The sequence below is a fragment of the Trichophyton rubrum genome (assembly GCF_000151425.1).
Source record: "Trichophyton rubrum CBS 118892 genomic scaffold supercont2.3, whole genome shotgun sequence".
Classification (NCBI taxonomy): Eukaryota; Fungi; Ascomycota; class Eurotiomycetes; order Onygenales; family Arthrodermataceae; genus Trichophyton; species Trichophyton rubrum.
Window position 1 is genome coordinate 236,566 of NW_003456426.1, and position 18,444 is coordinate 255,009.

The 18,444-nt window shown below is 47.1% G+C and overlaps 10 protein-coding genes across 10 annotated transcripts; 5 read left to right on the forward strand and 5 right to left on the reverse strand.

Annotated features, from left to right (window-relative positions):
* Positions 1-903: 903 nt before the first annotated feature.
* Positions 904-2,523, forward strand: TERG_02804 (uncharacterized protein; the record flags this gene model as incomplete). The annotated part of the gene is made up of 4 exons (XM_003235701.2): positions 904-1,763; positions 1,821-2,035; positions 2,095-2,218; positions 2,358-2,523. The coding sequence occupies 4 exons, from the start codon at positions 904-906 to the stop codon at positions 2,521-2,523; spliced, it is 1,365 nt and encodes a 454-aa protein (XP_003235749.2).
* A 2,634-nt stretch (positions 2,524-5,157) lies between these two features.
* TERG_02805 (uncharacterized protein) lies at positions 5,158-7,226 on the forward strand. Its single transcript, XM_047747966.1, has one exon. The coding sequence runs from the start codon at positions 6,470-6,472 to the stop codon at positions 7,073-7,075; it is 606 nt and encodes a 201-aa protein (XP_047603937.1). The 5' UTR covers positions 5,158-6,469; the 3' UTR covers positions 7,076-7,226.
* A 670-nt stretch (positions 7,227-7,896) lies between these two features.
* Positions 7,897-9,426, reverse strand: TERG_08756 (uncharacterized protein; the record flags this gene model as incomplete). Its single annotated transcript, XM_047749005.1, has 6 exons — positions 7,897-8,080; positions 8,137-8,230; positions 8,499-8,820; positions 8,871-8,978; positions 9,047-9,349; positions 9,376-9,426. 6 exons carry the CDS (start codon positions 9,424-9,426, stop codon positions 7,897-7,899), a joined length of 1,062 nt encoding a protein of 353 aa, XP_047603938.1.
* A 217-nt stretch (positions 9,427-9,643) lies between these two features.
* Positions 9,644-10,300, reverse strand: TERG_08757 (uncharacterized protein; the record flags this gene model as incomplete). Its single annotated transcript, XM_003235704.2, has 3 exons — positions 9,644-9,853; positions 9,917-10,043; positions 10,101-10,300. 3 exons carry the CDS (start codon positions 10,298-10,300, stop codon positions 9,644-9,646), a joined length of 537 nt encoding a protein of 178 aa, XP_003235752.1.
* Positions 10,301-10,360: 60 nt separating this feature from the next.
* Positions 10,361-10,699, forward strand: TERG_11897 (uncharacterized protein; the record flags this gene model as incomplete). Its single annotated transcript, XM_047750939.1, has 1 exon — positions 10,361-10,699. One exon carries the CDS (start codon positions 10,361-10,363, stop codon positions 10,697-10,699), a length of 339 nt encoding a protein of 112 aa, XP_047605740.1.
* A 507-nt stretch (positions 10,700-11,206) lies between these two features.
* TERG_11898 (uncharacterized protein) lies at positions 11,207-11,710 on the reverse strand (the record flags this gene model as incomplete). Its single annotated transcript, XM_047750940.1, has 2 exons — positions 11,207-11,584; positions 11,642-11,710. The coding sequence occupies 2 exons, from the start codon at positions 11,708-11,710 to the stop codon at positions 11,207-11,209; spliced, it is 447 nt and encodes a 148-aa protein (XP_047605741.1).
* Positions 11,711-11,996: 286 nt separating this feature from the next.
* Positions 11,997-12,551, reverse strand: TERG_11899 (uncharacterized protein; the record flags this gene model as incomplete). The annotated part of the gene is made up of 1 exon (XM_047750941.1): positions 11,997-12,551. The coding sequence occupies one exon, from the start codon at positions 12,549-12,551 to the stop codon at positions 11,997-11,999; it is 555 nt and encodes a 184-aa protein (XP_047605742.1).
* A 522-nt stretch (positions 12,552-13,073) lies between these two features.
* Positions 13,074-13,318, forward strand: TERG_11900 (uncharacterized protein; the record flags this gene model as incomplete). Its single annotated transcript, XM_047750942.1, has 2 exons — positions 13,074-13,140; positions 13,191-13,318. The coding sequence occupies 2 exons, from the start codon at positions 13,074-13,076 to the stop codon at positions 13,316-13,318; spliced, it is 195 nt and encodes a 64-aa protein (XP_047605743.1).
* Positions 13,319-13,983: 665 nt separating this feature from the next.
* TERG_02808 (uncharacterized protein) lies at positions 13,984-15,069 on the forward strand (the record flags this gene model as incomplete). The annotated part of the gene is made up of 1 exon (XM_003235706.2): positions 13,984-15,069. The coding sequence occupies one exon, from the start codon at positions 13,984-13,986 to the stop codon at positions 15,067-15,069; it is 1,086 nt and encodes a 361-aa protein (XP_003235754.2).
* Positions 15,070-16,996: 1,927 nt separating this feature from the next.
* On the reverse strand, positions 16,997-17,764 carry TERG_02809 (uncharacterized protein; the record flags this gene model as incomplete). The annotated part of the gene is made up of 1 exon (XM_003235708.1): positions 16,997-17,764. The coding sequence occupies one exon, from the start codon at positions 17,762-17,764 to the stop codon at positions 16,997-16,999; it is 768 nt and encodes a 255-aa protein (XP_003235756.1).
* Between the last annotated feature and the right edge of the window lie 680 nt (positions 17,765-18,444).

Consider the following 18,444-nt stretch of genomic DNA (forward strand, 5'->3'; position numbering starts at 1 on the left):
GAGCCGTCTCTTCCAAAAAGGGAAAGCTATCAACTTTCAATATTTTCTGGTCAATATCAAAAAAAGACTCGATCAAGAATTATCGTCGCATTAGGAGAGGAAACGGTGGGAAGAAGAAAGATATCTTTGATGCATAAACGCTAGAGAATCTAGAGAATCCTTCTGGCCATCGCGCTTCCGACGACCTTCGTCGCCGCTACCACAGATGCTGTCGCTGCTTCCCAGCCGCCATGTTTGCTTGCTAATTCATGTTTGTTTCGCTGTTATTCTATAAAAAGGCCAGAAAAAGATGGTTCGCTCATCTTATGGTCACGCACATATTCTGCTATTCCACTTGTATGATACCCATTCCTAAGCACAAGCAAGTGGAGAGGGAGACGTCTGTGAGACCCTCTGCCACAGCTCAGTGGGGGATTAAGTTGCCAGATTCCCCTGAGTTCCACAAGGCCAGCCTGGAGAGATCGACTATTAGATATAAGCTTCTGCAGCAGTTACACACCAAAGCAGAGGGCGATCTATATAAACTCGATCTCATATTCGAGCGTTGAGCCTCGGGCGGAGACTGTACAGCGGGATAGTTTAATATCCAATTAGTGGGGAAGATGCTGTCCTTAACTCTGACTGTCTCCCTTGGCCTCCTTGTGTCTTTTTCCCATGCGGAAAGGATAGCATCCACGCCGTCCTGTGTATGTCTGTATGGTGGTGACAGACTTGTTCGTGATACTGATGGTGACCTGCCCCCCTTAGTGTTCGTTGCTTTCTGAGGCCTTTCCAGATACTGTCTATGACAAGAATACCCAGACTTGGAGCTCGGAGAAATACAATTTCTGGTGTTAGTGATTTTTTTTTTTTTTTTTTTTTTTTTTAAAATTATTATTTAGCTTCTGTCGTTGATGGCATTGAATGTCTGGTCTTACGTTTGAAATAGCTGCAACCGCCGTTCTTGATCCCGCATGCATATTCGCACCTGGCTCTACCGAAGATGTCTCTCGTGCAGTCCTGCTTTTCTCTCGGAATGAATGCAAGTTCTCTATCAAAGGCGGTGGTCACTCGAACATTCCCGGAGCGGCCAGTATTGATGACGGTGTGATGATGGTCATGTCTCAGATGAAGGCAGCAGAGATACACCCAGAAGAAGGGTATATCCACGTCGGTGCAGGTGTGTTGTTAAAGGATATTTATGCTACTCTTGACCCCCATAATTTGTCTGCAGTGATAGGCCGCTACGGTGAAATTGGCCTTGGACTAGCCGTGGGAGCTGGTATTTCCTACTTTTCTAACCGTGATGGCCTTGCTGTGGATAACATTCGTAATTACGAAGTCGTTCTCGCCGACGGAAAAGTGGTTAATGCCAATCTAAATGAGAACGAAGACCTCTTCTGGGCCCTCAAGGGCGGGAGCAACAACTTTGGTGTCGTCACTCATTTTGATTTCAACACAGTTGCCATTCCAGGACCTACATACGGTGGCCTCATTCATTACCCTGAATCATCTCTTGACACAGTAGATGACCTGGTATATGATTATCATACTCACCAGGCCGTGGAAGGCCTCCTTACTCATGCTATGCCTCAGTGGGTGTATAACGGGTCCACGAACGACACCTACAATCTTACCCCTGTGATATATAACGACAATGTGGAAGAGCTACCCCTGATTATGAAGCCGTGGTTGGACGTCCCTCATACTTTTTCCACACTTGCACCTCGAACTTATGAAAACTTGTCTATATATCTAAACGAAGGCTTCGGCGATGGACTGATGTAGGTCAAGTATACCTAATATATTCGAAGAGAATGCTAAAATTGCGCGTGATTTAGACAAGAGCAGCGAGCATTCACTGTCTACGCAGATAAAAAGTTTTACAAAGACGTGCTTTACAAGTTTCGCGAGTGGCTTCAGGGGTTCCAAGACGTCCCCGGTTTTCTAGGAGCCCATCTTAACATGCCTATCACCCCACGACAAGTCCACCAAGGTCTGCTTAAGGGAGGGAATGCACTTGGCCTGGAAGGTGCTGGAAATAGTACTTTAGGTGGTGAGTTGGAGATATGTAACCCGCTTAGTGTGAACAATCTAACTTGTATCTCTGCTTAGTCCTCTTCTTTGGGATAACTTTCGAAGACCCGCAATATAAAGAACATATCTTCGCAGAGCACGATAAGTTTGTTCAGTCAATGATCGAGCTAGCTAAGGAAAGAGGGGTGCTATATCCATATATGTATGCCCCATCCTACCTAGCCCCTCCAGCTTGCTGGCTCTACCCACCATACCATATATAACCCGGGCCCGTCCCTGACAGCTACTATATTATGCATGGTACATGACGAAAGTTTACTAATATTAGATTATTTGCACAGCATGCTCACATACTGTGGCTACAACCAAGCTGCCATCGCCAGCTATGGCCCAAATAATGTGGATCGGCTCAGGCGAGTCCAGCGCAAGTATGACCCCAAGGCTGTGTTTCAGCGTCTTGTACCTGGGGGCCAAAAGCTGCCTTCTCAGGAGCAACAGGTGCAGTAGATGCTGCTCGAGCTGCTTACGTGGGTTTGGCCCGTCAACCTTATCACTGCTTAATCCTCCGTTCCGCCATTGACTTATTCATCCAACCTGTCAGTTACCTAACCAAATACCATGAGTAACTGATCTACTAATTAGACCCTGCGGCTTTGATAGGGCAAGTCATGTGTTGTTCTGAGTAACACCCGCGCGTGTCCCTCTCTTTTCATTATGTCTCTGTCTCGGAAGATGTTTATCATGATGGGCTGTTGTTACATCCAGAGACTACTGTGTTATTCTTGCCTGTTCGCCTTCTCCAACTATGGCCATCATAGTATGTAGCCTTATCCGTAGTATCATATTGAGCCATCGTCAGACCGGACTCTCTGCACCTCAGTAGACTCCCTAGTCCACTGGTTATTTGTTCTCCTTTACTTAGCTCCTGGGACCTTCGTCTTTATGCTCTGATGTATGTAACAATAAACAATCGCGCGTATAGACTTTCCGCACGTTCGTGCTCAAAGAAAGTTAAGTTTGTTAGTTCAACTAGTTACCCGCGAGACGCAAAAACTCAAAACAACTTCGCCTTGACCAACTTCAATATCGTCCTCTGCTGGCCATCGCCTTCAGCTCGTAAATCTCGACATGATGCGCCTGGCTCTCCTGCTGCCTGCTCGGGGCTTATGTTGACTAACGGACTGGCACGGCCATGGCGTGTTTCATCCTTCCACACGGCCCAGATGGCCCCCTCAGGCTGTGTTTGTGCCGCCGGTGCTGCTATGACTCTTGCCGGTGCTACTCCAGAGGGCTTCTACCCTGCCACTCAGCCTCATAATTGCCAGCCAGTATTATCACAAGAAGAAAAAAGGACTCGTCTGCGGATCGAGGCCCTCGGTTGAGGGCGGCAGAGACTGGAGGCAGCAAGAATGGATTCGTATCGCTGCATTTGCTCGCTCCTATTCGCCCGCGGGCTGCATGAAAAGCTCGAGGGAGAGAACCCACGCCATGTCGGCTGCATAGAATAGTTACGGTTAGCAAGGCCGCGCTTTGCTGGGATGCGATGCATAGCTCGAGCAGTTATTCGTGGGCCCCAAGTCTCCAAAATGACTGTTGCATATCGCGCTGCTCATTCGATGGCTCGTTGGCAGAAATGGAGTATGCGTGGGGACTTTCGTTCCCCCCTGCACTGCCAGAGGAGGGGCGAGGGCGAGGGATGCCCTGGAAATTTCGCTTGAGAAGATAGCTGGACCGGAAACGGAAAACACTTCAACTCCCGTTTCTGGGTCCTTAACGGCGCTATGCGCTTGTGATAGCGGGAGGTTGGCCATTACTCCTTGCCCTCCAATACGCAGCAACTATAGGGCAACTATCCAGTGACTACGGAGCACTACGGCTGCTGCTGTTACTGCGGCGTAGTTGGTGGATGAAGAGAACACATTTTCCTTCTCAGCAGTTCCGATCCATGCATTCTTGTCCAACTGTGTAGCCGGGCACCCTGGGTGTCGGGATTACACTGTATGACGGCGAAACAGATTGGTGGGCGGCCACACAGCAGCGAGCAACAATATGTCGAGCTCGCATATATTTACCTAGCCAGTGAACGAGGCTCTCCTTTCTGCCTGCTGCAGCCTGTTTAGACTGCCCAGCTTTTTATCAATTGTCAGGCTTGCGACACCCTGTGACTAACCTGCATACATGATTAGCATTTCGACATGCGTGGTGTTCAGAATATCGGTTCGAGGCGTTGCAGCAGCCAAGGGGGTAGCCACGCCCTCCTTAACACAGAACTCATTTTTCTATCGCTCTCTTTCTCTCACCTAGACGGAGTATATATCCGGGTACTGGATCTTGCGTGTGGATATTTATAGCAGTCACATCATCATCATTCCATGCATGGTGATGAGTTTATGGGGGGTTAAGTCCAGGGGACTAACCTGGAATTAGCCCCCTATATTAAGCGCAGTTACTAATTGCGCAAAGTCCTTGGCGCCATGAATGTTTTTACCAAGAAACAAGCCAGGGGTTTATTATGGGGGAGGGGGGAGACATTGCTCTTGATCACCGAGAGACGGCAGACGAAAATCAGACTGGCCGGGGCATGAGAAAGCTGAGCCTTTCACAGGCTAGCATGTACTTAGGCACAATCCATGTCTGTGCCTTCGAGCTACTAGTTCGGGGTCTTGACAGCATGAGCCTATTGTTTCTCAGCAATGGGAAAAGCCATAGGATATGCCGATTGGATGCTCAACGTGCGAGCAGCAGAAGCCCTCGGTCGATAGCTTCTAACTCTGCATTTAGTTGACGTGTTGGCGTCCCTCTTCTCGTGTTTGACAGTCATGATTACTTATATGTGAGCAATATTTTCATTGAAATGTGCCACAAGGGGAACAGCGAAGGAGCTACAAAAATACAGAGGCGTACTCCGTATGAGATTTCGAAACAGAAGAAGGGTTCTCACCTGCGGCTGCCCATGGTTAGAGACTGCCACGACCGTTACATCGGTAACTTTCCAGCCCACCGGGGTCCCTACAATGCTTGGTCTATCCCCAGGCTGTGGGCTGTGCGACAACCTGCACTCAATTGACCCCTGCGACTATGTGCATTCGGTATGCTATAGTTAACTATACACCCGCGCCGCCCCAGTGGGATCCACAGCTACCACACTTTGTGTGAAATCAGCCTGTCGAACACGGTGCATTCTGAGATGCTCGTTTCTCTCATAGGATGTGAAGGCGTAGCCATCGACATGCAATATCCAGCCAGGGCGCTAAGTCCGAAGAGGCGCCGGAGTAACGTACATTTGGTTAAGTTACCTACGCTGCCACATTTACCGGATAATGGGGGCTTCAATTATGTGTCATGCGATGCTACCTCTGTGGAATGGGGCATCTGCCTGTCTGGCAAGGGGAAAAGAATCGGCCCCTCTTGGTAAGCAGAAACACCCTGCAGATCTGCAGCTGGGGATAGTGCAGCTAATTGTGAATCTTGAAGGGTGTTTTGGACAACGATTGACTTCTGCATTCTCGAGGTTTCTGGCAAGATATATAAAGCATAAAGTCCAGAGAGTTTCGGTGGATTTCAATACTTCCGATCGACCAACCTTCTACCCATCAAAGTTTACTTCGGAAAAGCCAGTCACACTATCTCATTTCCATCTACTTTTCTTACAATGGAGACTGTTCGTCGAATTAACCGATGGACTCAGGAAGAGGACTCAATCCTCATCCAGAAACTCTACGAGCAACAGACCTGTATGTCCCACCTATCTTCCCTCTTTTTCAATCTTCCGTGGCTGATATTGTTATATATTTACTAGATGACCTTCCTAGCGCAGCTACCGATTGGCAAAAGATTGCCGCCGCCCTCCCTGGCCGGTCGAACAAAGACTGCCGGAAACGATGGTTCAATGTCCTCAGCGGGGGCCTGCGAAAAGGTGCTTGGTCACCCGAAGAAGATTCCTACCTGAGAGATGCTGTGCGGATCGAGGGCAAGTCGTAAGTATCAGAATTCAACTGAAGAACATTACATTTGTTGGACAAGAACTCAAAGGAAGTCACAGATGGATGCGTGTTGCACAGCATGTCCCCCAACGCACTGCAGACCGTATGTTTTATCCTGATAGCATTCACAGGGGAACGTATCAGACTCTAACTAAGTGTTAGAATGTGCAAAACGGTGGCAGCATTTCCTGGATCCTACCCTTGATCGCTCTGAGTGGACAGCAGAGGAGGTACGACAACTATACACCAACTGTAATGGAAAACACTATGCTGATATATAAGGTATTCCAGAATGAACGTCTACTCTGCGCAGTGCAGCAACACGGCCGTCGTTGGCTGGATATCCGTAACCAATACTTCCCTCTGCGATCTCCAAATGCCCTGAAGAACCAGTAAGTGCCAATACATTATCATTCCCTAGATCGAATTTATTATATCATAACTAACTTCAATATAGATATTCAATTCTTATGCGCCGCCATGAAAGGAATCTTGCGGCTGTTGGAAAGAGGACCCAGAACGTAATGGATATCACTTCGAGCTATCATTCAACCTCAATGAGCACACTAAGAACCCCCAGTAGCCATACTGGGTCAAAAAAATCTCGCAAAACTCACTGCGAGGCTGAGACCTATATTAAACCAGAACCAGATGATTACTTTATGGACTCGTTTTATGGAGAACTTGAGTTCAAGCCCACTATGTCACCAGCCACGGACTATGGGTTTGTTGGAAAAGGGGTCACGACGCCCGACCCAATTGCCCGTCCATACGCTGGATTCCTGAAACAAGAGGAGGTATCACTGACTGAATACGACGCGCCATGTTATACTTCGAGCCTCGGACCACAGTACGAAGCCAACGCTATTCAGATACCCCACATGGATGCCGGTATCTCAAGCAATACTACCGAAGACATGTGGATGGCATATCCCACATCACCAAGCTCAACAGCACCTAGCGATGGTGATCTCGGCGGTTTCTCTCACAGAGATCAATGGGGCTACAGCGTGACAGGCATGCCACTACAAGGCCAAAACGCACTTGCGACATACGGATATAGTGGTTACCATTGAAATCTGCCTAACTCGGCAAAATGATATCAGCACAACGTATTTCCCTGCATTACGCAGCATTAAATAAATCTGGGTCTTAAGTCAACCTACTTTCATACCACTCCCTTGGCCTGTCAGCTGGCTTTTCAGGCTCCATCTCCTAGCTACCTGTTCTTTTTACTTTGACGCGCCCCGTTGCATCATCAGATTGTATCATGTTTTTCATTTGTTATATCTTTGTTCTTATTTTTCATTGCACTATGCCTAACGGTTATGATTAATGGTTAATTTCGCAGTTACTTGAAAAGTTATGAATAGAAAAGATGAGATTTCTCTTTATTCATATATTCATTTTCCAATAACCTGGAATTACGGTTCAGTCTTGGTTTAACATTGTTATTAATTGGTCTAGCCTTAGGGGGCTGAATGAAATATAAAATTATACACAGCGAGGCTTCTTTTCAAATCCCTTGTCTTCATGGATGCGGCTCAATTCTACTCCTAGCAAGGGGGCGAAGTTCTCATACATTCCTTTCAGGCTGTTTAACGAGGAAAAAAGTTACCTCACTACTCTGCGTTATATAAATCATGACTAGTTAGTTAGAACAGGCTTATGATCTGCAAGAGTCAGGGGCCCCCCGGGCTGAGCAAGTAATTGCTGACAGCCTGGCCGTTTATTTATAGGTACTACCTTGCGCACAGTGTATACCACCGTGCATAATCCACACAAAACCGGATGAGATGACGCTTCTCCGTTGATTATAGCCTCACGGAGAAGGTCAAAAATAGTAGACAATAACTACTCCATACAAAATCTCTGCATCTTGATAATAAACTTTTATCTACCCTGCGATAGGGCCATTACCTGACCATTCAGCAGTAATCATAGCGGTCGTCGGACTTTCAGGAATCCGTTTGATCGTTATGAACGTAAATCCAGTGCTTGCATTTAAAAAAAGCTGTCTCCAGTCGTCCTCATCACGCTCTCTAGAGTTGAACAGAGAAAGCATTATAGCATCCATAGACCTAAGGCATCGAATTAGGACTATTCTCGCGACAGAAAGGGGGAACAAAATGCTTACCGAACTTGCATTTCCTGCAATAACGTCATGGTACCTGGATCTAGTAGAAGGTGGTCCTGGATGACGATCATGGCCCCCTTCTTCAGAGATGGGACTATATTCCGTAGTATTTTAACACAAAGCGAATCCTACCAGTCATGAAGGACGAACCGCAGAAAGTAGACATCTACATCCTTGACTGGCTGTTCGGAGAACATGTCGTGTGGCATGAACTAGATTCTGTCCTCCACATCTTGCCAATTCCCAGCTGCAGCACCTTCAATTACATTTGGCAGGTTCTGAACCACGAACAGGAGATGTTGATATTTTCGCGCGAGATAGGTGCTAATATGGCCTCGAGAACCCCCAATGGACAACTTTACCCCCTTGAGGCACATTAGCCCAATCAAAATAGTTGCTCAGCGCAGCCAGACTACCCGCTGAAGTTGAGCCCATTGCACGAGCAAACCGCTGAGCGCGGTCCGCATTCTTAGAGAGAAAATCAAAGGTAGTCATAGAAGAATTAGCGAAGTTATTGGCTAGGGCGTAGCCGGAAACGCCGGCATCCTCGCTCTTGTGTGCCATGGCCTCGACGGCCCGACTATGCGCTGGCCAGCATTCTTGGAACGTAAGGCCCATCAAGTCCCGCGCTACCTGGTTCTCAGCGAGCATTTTTGACGCTGCTGTGTGCGCTACATAGCCCTTCTGAGGTTCTGAAAAGACGCGGTGATGTACAGCCGTGTAGCGAACGATACGTTTGACATCACGTTCGAGAATAGATCAGCAAAGGAGATTGTTACGTCAATAGGGACTTTTGAAGCAATGTCGAAGTTATAGACAGCAGCCAAGGGTGCGAAATTTGACTGTAGATTGGATTTAGCTCTAATATCGAGAGGAATCGTGTTCTGAAGAGATAATCGAATATACTAACCTCTGGAAGAAGTTTCATAGGCCCTTCAAGAAGCTGCCGAAGTTCGATGGTGGCCCCAAGCACTTCGTACTTTACTCTCACCATATCTTCTTGTGTGACCACCTGAACAGGACTGTCTGGATTGAACGATGGCGTGGAAAGACCATTGTCACCAAGATGTGTATCTATGACGGTTATTCCAGAGCTGATAAGCTGGGCAAGCTGGACGATCCGAGATTTAGACACTGTGAATGGAAAATGATCTATTTCAGTAGTTAAACATAACTTATTGCTGACTATAGGCAGCTCGGAGTCGTTGATATCCTGAAAAGCTATGCTCTAATAATTACTATGAGAGGAGACTTTCCCCGCTCGGTAAAACTCTTCTCACAATGACTCATTGATATTAAACAGGGGATAGAATGTTAAGTAAAGGTTATATTGTTGGCTACTAACTTAGGAGTTGGTTTAACAAGCTGACTAGAAGAGCCCTGCTCCAGGCTGGATAGATCGGAACCACGTTTACTCAGTAGCATTGAAACAGACTTAGCTAGTTACTTAAGAATGAATGAATTATTGACCGGATTAAATGGTCATCCCACAACGAGGACCAGACTGTTACGATCCATCAGGGACCTCAAAAAGATCTCCCGACTCGCCATAGTGGGAGTTGGGCCCATAATGGCGTACTAGCTCTTCTAGCGGCTTCGAGTCTCTACAATGTCTGGTCTCTAGGCTGGCGTCAATTACCCTGACAGCCGTTCCCACAGTAGGGCCTGGCTGCAGGCTAACACTCTCTAGCGTTCCATCCGCAAAACACAAAATAGACTATATAAGTAAGTATTGTGTGTACCTTAAATTATAATTTTTAACGTGTGATGGGTTCCATACCGAATGTAAATAGTCAAAGCAATGAGGCCAGTGTGCATCGTCTCTCCAGCCAACTCCAATATCCACCCCTTCTCGAGCTTGTTGCAAAGTAAGACGCATCTTAGCGAGACAATGCAACTGATGGTACCTGCGTGCGGGTTAATATATATAACTAGAGGGAGCAGAACAAAATAGCACGACTTACATGCTAATACTCTTTAACGTAATGTTTCCCTTGCCATCTGGAAGCCTGATATTTCCACTTGCCATGTGAACTTGATCTTGTGAAAGATAGTCCATTGATTTATCCAAGGTCATATATCGCGTATCTCGATAGTATCTTCTAGTGATTAAATTTCCTTGATTCCAGGCCTCGGCTGGGTGTGGGTATCGTGGTATTGTCATCGTAGCCTCCGTTGGTTCACAACTAAGCCAGCATCTCTTTTAACGTATGCCATTACCCCTATGAATGTAAAAGTACAAACGGTCGTCACAAATGAGTACCATTTCCATATTGGGCTCTCGTTCGATAGCCATCGTAGTTTCGATCGCTGCCGTGCTCTTCTTGGCGCGAAATTGTGTAGTTCAGGTGCGAGGGGAGCATCTTCTAAGTCTGAAAGCGATGCGCGAGAGATCTCCACCTCTGTGTTAGTGGTGCTCTTTTCCGTGTTTATTCTGTTTTACGCTGAAGAGGTGAACCATAGAGGACGATTGACAAAGGGGTGTTCCCTCGAACACAGCATATCTTATCTATCGGATATTCGGAACGGAGTTAGCAAGCAACCGTTTCCCCGCACTTTTTGATCCGGGTTATCCGTTTCCAGGCATTCATTCTGATAGCTTTCCTGGTAGCCCGAGATGTACTGACTGATTGTGATTCTGTCCAACTGCACGATTCTTGCTTGGAATGCTTTGATATGTAATGACTTGTTTATATATGGGCCTGCTGTACGGGTTGGCCGGCTATATGACCAGACAAATATAGCGTAGCTCACTAACCTCCACAGTGCAGGGGTTGGCCGATTAGACTGCGTAACGCTTTACCAACAATTTGCCCATGGTTTGTGTTGCATAACTTGCATCATGACACTCAAAATGCACATCCAAAGTTAGCTCATTGAATCAAGTGGCGCGCCAAGCAATCCCAGCGCCTTGGAACAAACACGGGACGGAAGCGGGGCGGTACCACCCGCAAACTCTTTTTTTTAATCAAACATTGACCCTATCTTCTTGCTGAACCCCAATGTTACTACTACTGCACACAGCATTTTTGTTGGTATTCAGTAAAATTATACGGAGTATATGCATACATTATGCATCTGGGCCGTCCCATACGGCTCCATGCTTCCAGTTACCCCTCCTTTCGCCTTCCACAACCCCGTCAGTTCCATCATCGCAATGCCCGAAGTGCGCTCCAAAGGGGAAGGTGTCTGGGTCTGCAACCCGCGGAGTATCCATGTAGCAGGCAGAGTGGTCCGTAGCAAATTGTCTTAGGGAATTCCAGTCCTGACATTTGCGATACTGCTCGTCCCCTGCGGTGTCGTCACCGTATAGATACGTTGGTGTAGAATCAGCTTTACAAATGACATATTGGCGTAAGGTATCGATACAGTGGGCAGAGTGTGGCGGATTGAACGTATATTCATCAGCTCGGTTGACAGCTTCCCAGAAAGTCCGGCGTCTAACAGCCTGAAATTGAGTCAGCTGTGAATTTCAATGATTTTAGGGGCGTAGATGTAGCCTCACAACGCAATGTAGAAGATGGTATGCTTCCAGAAGGTAAACGTTTTTGCTGTCATCTGAAGGTAAATGCATACTGTCAGGCCAGTGTCGCTCCTTGGCCCATTTGCGGTCCACAGCAATGAAGCCCGTGGGCTGTATTCATTGAATCCCAAACAGCATCGTTTTCTGTGAAATTCTTATCACTGTACTCGGTCCACCAGTTAAAGCGGGTGAGTTTGGACGGTAGAGTGTCAATACGTGCTTTTCAGAGAGATTAGTTTGAGCAACAAACGTATGGGTCTGGTCAGGTTTCCTGGCCTTGTTCGAGAGCATACCCCATGAATTTGGCGTATGAACCGGCTCAGCTGCCTCGACTTGACTAGTAAGATGTCGTGTGAAAAAGAGAGCGGCAAATGTAGTCACATTTGTGACAAGAAGAAGTAATATAACAGAAAATCTCCAGAGCCGACCAGATTTTTGCGTTGGGTGGAATTGTCCCTAAATATAATGGAATCTTGTCTTCAACTTCGCACTCATCACTAGGTGAAGAAGTTCCATTCCGAAGAGACGTATACTCTTCCCCTCGATTCAAATAGGGTATTTTTGCAGACATCCATTTAAAGCTAAACATATTCACAAAGGTCTGCTCAATGATGGAGATAAAATATTGAAGAAATAATTTTTGTGTCAAACGGTTCTTTGAGTTCCTAGGTTGTTCAATCTCATATCTACACAAAGGCAATAAAATACTGAGAATGACGAACGTCGGATATATCTCTCTCGCGTGCGGGTTACTGTGAGGTTGCATTGCAGCCTCGCAAATAATTAGTGCATACCTGCAGCGGAGCGTGAAGGCATGATTCCTACTGCCTCTTCTTTTCGGCAGGGGATGAATGACACCATGGATACCGACCTCAGATACTATCGCCTGCATATGGTGCTGTCATATCCCATATTCAGATAACCGACGGCACATTAAAGACCATAATCCTAGAATGAGGTGTTTCTAGCCAGGGTATAAAGATGCAGATGCATAATTATGTAGACACGTTGAAAATCTAGCTTGCTTTATAGCAGGGATTACGGCATGTAATTGATATTCTACCGTCATGTGTCAATGAATAGATAGATGAGGACAAATACGGATTGAAAGTTCAATGCCCATGGTAGTTACCCGACGTCCAATTGAACCCTATGGAAAACATAGGAGAAGTACTATTAGCATGTGATGTTGACTTGGAAGACGTGTGACAGGGGTTTGATGCGAGAGTTAATAGATGTAACTTGAATTGGCAGAGCATTGAAGACAGCGTACCAGTAGAAATATGATAACTATAACAACATCCCTCGATAGCTATCACCTAAATCTAAAGTGCTTTCGATCCGCAATTACTCATACTTGAGAACATATAATAAGTTATTCTGCTCACATCCGAAGTTCTAACCAACCGCCAGTATGAAGCTTTCTCTAGTCGTTGCCTGTGCACTGGCAAGCGTTGCCATCGCTGCCCCTATTACTGGCGGTTAGTATTTGTTTTACCTACTGTTTGAGCATTTGACTGATGCTCTATAGAAAAGAGGGCACCGTCATACCCCGAGCTTGCCTTGAATCCAACTCAGGTCACTAGCGCCGAAGGGGTCGACCTAGTTGCTCCACGAATTGGTGCGTACTCCATTAATTATCTAGAGAGCAGCTGGTAGCGGCTAACTGTGTTTTTCAAGGGTATTGAAGTGACTTGAAGTGCCATACGGAGTGATCAAAGTGGAGGTTTGAACTTCGGCTGGTTGCGTTGATGAATGCGGTGCCCAGTAACAGCGGTGACTTCACTCGTTATAATTGGATTGATAATTCCTATTAGTACCCCCTTGACAATCTCTAGTAAAATGCAAAGCATATACATAAACTTATGGAGTTGTCCTCTCAAAACCATTCTGCCAGATCTATTGTCAACGCCCGCCCCGCTTTGACTCGGGTGTTCGCAGCATATCCTGTACCCCAGCATCGATTGTTATCTTAAAAAACGTCAGAGATAGGAATGCGGTGAGCCGGCAGCGGGTACGAGAATAAGGGGGATATTATCAAAATGATGGGCTGGATATCCGCATCATGTAGCCGGGCGGTTCGGATGCGAGTAACAATATTGGCAAATGATTGGCTACCCTAAGCTGTGAACATGGGCATTATCTGGGCTTTCTCCGTTCAGCATCAAACTGGTCATTCGGGGTTATTGGGTATGCATCCATTGCCATGGACCTCCGCACGGAAGAATAATTAGGGTGAGAATAGATGATGTGGTTGAAATCGCCGCGAAAACTGTTTAGACACCTAAAGCCGTGCCCAAGCTGTTCAACATTTCATTAGAAGAATGATCTCCGAGCGATGGTTATCCATCCTAGCAGCATGTACACTTGGTACATTGGCAGTAACAGATGAATACCCAAGAACTCATCAAACTCATGATTTCTTTGCCGTACAACTCAACTTGTCCATCGTGTCTCCCGAAAAAGTTGCAACCCATCTCGGAGCACGGTACGAAGGCCAAATCGGAGAATTGACGGACCATCATAATTTTTCTGTGGCGAAGTCAAAAACTGGGCAAGCCGGCGCTTGTCTGCCGGCAATTTCGGGGCCATTTGGTCACATCAACTGTATCAATGGTGTGCTTTGGTCCCAAATTTTAACCCCAGGGGCCCAGCTACGGCATAAACGGATCCATCGACCGCGAGTGGCGCATCTAAATATTACAGGCTGGGTTGAGGATGCGGCTGCGGTTCAGACCCGAAGTAGGATCTCGTCGACGCTGGGAATCACCGATCCTTTGTTCAACTCACAGTGGCACTTGTTCAATACAGTTCAGCTTACGCAGGACATGAACGTTACTGGCGCTTGGTTAGAAGGGGTGACTGGAAAAGGGACTGTCACTGCCGTTATCGACGATGGCTTGGACTTCCACAGCAACGATCTGAAGAAAAACTATTTCCCTGCTGGGTCCTATAATTTTGTCGAGAATTCAAAGGAGCCTGACCCAAAACATGTAAACCAGACTCATGGAACCCGATGCGTAGGGGAGATCGCTCCAGGAATAAATGGAATTTGTGGGCTTGGAATGGCATACGATGGAAAGATATCAGGGATTCGTCTGTTGTCTGGGCAAATAGATGAAAGTGACGAGGCTGCTGCCATCAATTATCAATATCAATCGAATGATATCTACTCTTGCTCATGGGGTTCTCCTGACAATGGCAGGGTAATTGGAGGATCAGGAACACTGGTTAAGCGTGCCCTAGAAAACGGCGTGACAAATGGCAGGCAGGGTAAGGGTTCGATATTCGTTGTTTCTGTTGGTAATGGGGGATATCTCGATGATGACTATAATTTCGACGGCTACGCAAATAGCATTCATACGATTGCAGTCGGCGCTATCGATCGGGAAGGGAACCATCCAGAATAATCCGAACCATGTTCTGCTTTATCTGTTGTTGCATACGCGAGCGCTGGCTACCAAAGTGAGGGAGCAGATAGTATCTATACGACTGATGTCGGAGTCCAAAACTGTGTTGCTGGCCATGGGGGCACGTCCGCAGCTGCGCCGTTGGTTGCCGGCGCCATTGCTCTTGCTCTAAGTGTAAGATTGGAGCTCACATGGCGAGATATTCAGTATCTTCTGTATGCAATGGCAGTACCCGTCAACGAGGAAGAAGATGACTGGCAGATGACGAAGCTTAGGAAACCGTTTAGCCACAACTACGGGCATGGCAAGGTCGACTCCTACAGTTTGGTCTAGACGGCTAGGAGCTGGAAACTGGTAAAGCCCCAGACATCGTACACTCTCCATGGGTGAGAGTAAACAAGAATATTCCACAAGGGGCAAAAGGTCTCTCCAGTATTTTTGAAGTGAAACCACCGATAGTATCTGCATTTGAAAGACTAGAGCATGTCACCATTACCACTAACATCAACCATACTCGCCAAGGTGATCTTAGTATCGAGTTGCATAGCCCCGAATTTAAGCACCACTCGACGTAATGGTAATGAGACTCGGGCTATGGGGGCTGGGCGTTTATGTCTGTTGCACATTGGTATGTTGCTTTCAGAGTACGCATTCAGCGTCGTGGAGCAGGGCTAGGTAACATTAACCGTTCCCAGGGGTGAAACCGGCATTGGCAACTGGACGATAGTGGTAAAAGATACTATGATGAATGATTTGTCCGGGACATTTATGAGCTGGAAGCTGAGTCTTTGGGGAGAAGGTACTGATCCGCTGTCCAGCAGTAATTCCGACAAAGCTGATGAAGGCGATAATAACGAGACAACTATGCAAACGCCGGATACTAAAAATGTGGGGGTATCTAGGGACCTTTGGTACCATCTACTGGTCTTCAACGACTCAGCGAATGGGCCTCTCTCTCTCTGTCGGTTTCAGTCGTGGTCTGTGGCGCGGTTGGGACTTATCTTTTGCTTTGCAAGCTGTCTGGTCGCTATGCTGCCCCTGTTATTGTCGATATTGATAGTTGACCTATATAATAACCACCAGCTTTGCAAGTTGGCCATTCGTTTGCTAGGGCCGTTATCCAACCCTGGTCAGAAACAGTCACTTGCATTCAGTGAAGCGAGGGACTCCATACCTGGTACGGAGAACACTCCAGCTCTGTGGCTTAACTAATAGCACGGCACCAAAGAAATCATGATCCAAACTGCGTCGCGCCTTCAGAATCACGAGCAAGTGGATGTGTTCAGCCAGGTCCAAGTAACGGGCTTTGTCGACCGTATTGGCAATCCGGATGTCTCGGCTAGCCTCCCTCTTTGACCCTCCAGCGCAGTCTTGGGTTGACGCAGAGAGACGGGATTAGTTGGTATGCCCTGCTTGCTGAGGTGAGAAGGACATCGAAAGTTAAACTTAACAACAGCAAGGACCCTTCAAAAAGTGGGTTTTCAGGAGAAACAAGGACGTCTTGCGCCCACAGCCCAGGCCTCACCCCTGTAACCCCAGGGCCGAGAACATTTAATAAACAACCGGCTAAGAGGCCAACTAGTTAGCCAAGATAGACCGCAGCCATTCACGATATATATCTGAAAAATATAAAAATACGAGTTCTCTGCATCCTAACCATCAATTGATGGCCAGGGGTGCTTTCATTGGCTCCGCGGAAGCTGAAGAGACGAATGGTAGAAACATTCGTAGGTATGTACTGTATTTCTGTACCAAGTTGTCGTATCAAACGATCCAGCTTAGATACATATTTTAACCAAAACGCCAAAATGTCATGAACGAGTGAATGCCCAAACAATTTTTATTGGTCAGGCAAGAAAGAGCAAAATTGACAACTAGATACAAAACTCCTTTCCAAATATGAACAAAAAAGCCAGTTCAAAATCTTTTAAGAAGCGTAGGCCTGGCCGACAGAAGTGAGTTGGCCACCCTTAACGAGGTCGTCGGCCATGAAGTAGGAGTAACGGGCAACACCAGGGTTGTTGTCAAGCCATGGAAGAACTTGGTGCAAGAACTGAACCTGAGAGTTCTCGTCACCGTCTCCGCGGAATTCAGTGAGCCAGACCTTGTCGATGTTGAATTTGTGGGCCAAGTTGATGGAATCGGTGATGTGCTTCTTGAAAGCGTCGACGTTCTGAGCGGAGTCGTACCAGTGGACGTTAAGGAAGTCAATGTTGCATTGTCCAGCGCAGCCGTCGAGGAACTTGCCCAGCCAGCTGAGACCCATCTCGCCACCACCGTTAGAGACTGCAGGGGAACCGATAGAGGCTTTTCCAACAAAGGGTTTCATGTATTGCTTGTGTGCCTGGATAGCATCCTGAGGAGACATGTTTGCCTGGGAGGGGATATCAGGCTCGTTGAAGCTGAGGACATATTTGCAGCCAGTGGAGAGGATCGAAGGGGTGGATTTCGTCCAGTCGTTGAAGAACTTTTGTCCCCAGAGCATGGGGGCATAGTCGATGCCGTTACCAATGTTGTTGGAGTTGGAGCCCCAGTTGTAGGCCCAGGCGGAGGCACGAGTTCCCTTGAAGGCAGCAACGGCCTGAGGATCGTTGTAGGCCATACCACGCTTGCCTCCATTGGCTCCTTGGACGGGAGCACCGATGACAGAGCTAGCCAATGCGGCAGCAACGAAAAGAGCGTTGAAGGAGACCATTTTCGTGATTTAAGGTTGTAATCGACAGATGCTTGCGCAAGGAATTTCTAGCGGTGGATTGATATGAATGAATGACTGTAAATGACGGCAAGGTAGTGATTGGCACGCTTCGCGGAAGCGTAGTAAGGAATGACTGAGAGACTTGAAGGAGTGAAGTCTGGTATGTTAAAGAAAGTTGGGAGGTACAAGGAGAAAAAAAAGTCTGGGAGGGCGAATGAAGGAATATATACTCCCACATCCTGAGGGATGTCACCCTTTTTCAGGTACCACCGCCAAAGTAAACTTTCTGCCCTGAATTTATTTTTCTTTCTCCTGCCAGGCTGCTATTGGATGGCACAGAGGGCGCCTATCGTGACATGGCTCGATAATGTAGGTGTGGAGCGCCAGAGGAGATTCAGCGCTCCTCTGACTGCATCTAGACCACTACACATGGAGGCTTTTCACAAGAACGACTTGGCTGCCCCATAACTATTGTGGGCGTACCGCCAAAAAGTACGGAGTAGTATGGAGTTGTCCTCTGTTCAGTGAGCCGAATCCACTGGTCTCGATCGCTCTAATTTAAGTCGGAAACGTTCTCCTGGACGAACAGGTACATCTTTCCCCTCCTCACCCGACAAGCTGTCTGGAATGTTTCTGTGATAACCTGCAGCATGTTTGCATAACGTTTCACCAAACAAGTC

What these genes read in the sequence shown, in the direction of transcription:
- TERG_02805 (XM_047747966.1), top strand. Translation starts at nt 6,470, where the DNA reads ATGCGCCGCCATGAAAGGAATCTTGCGGCTGTTGGAAAGAGGACCCAG.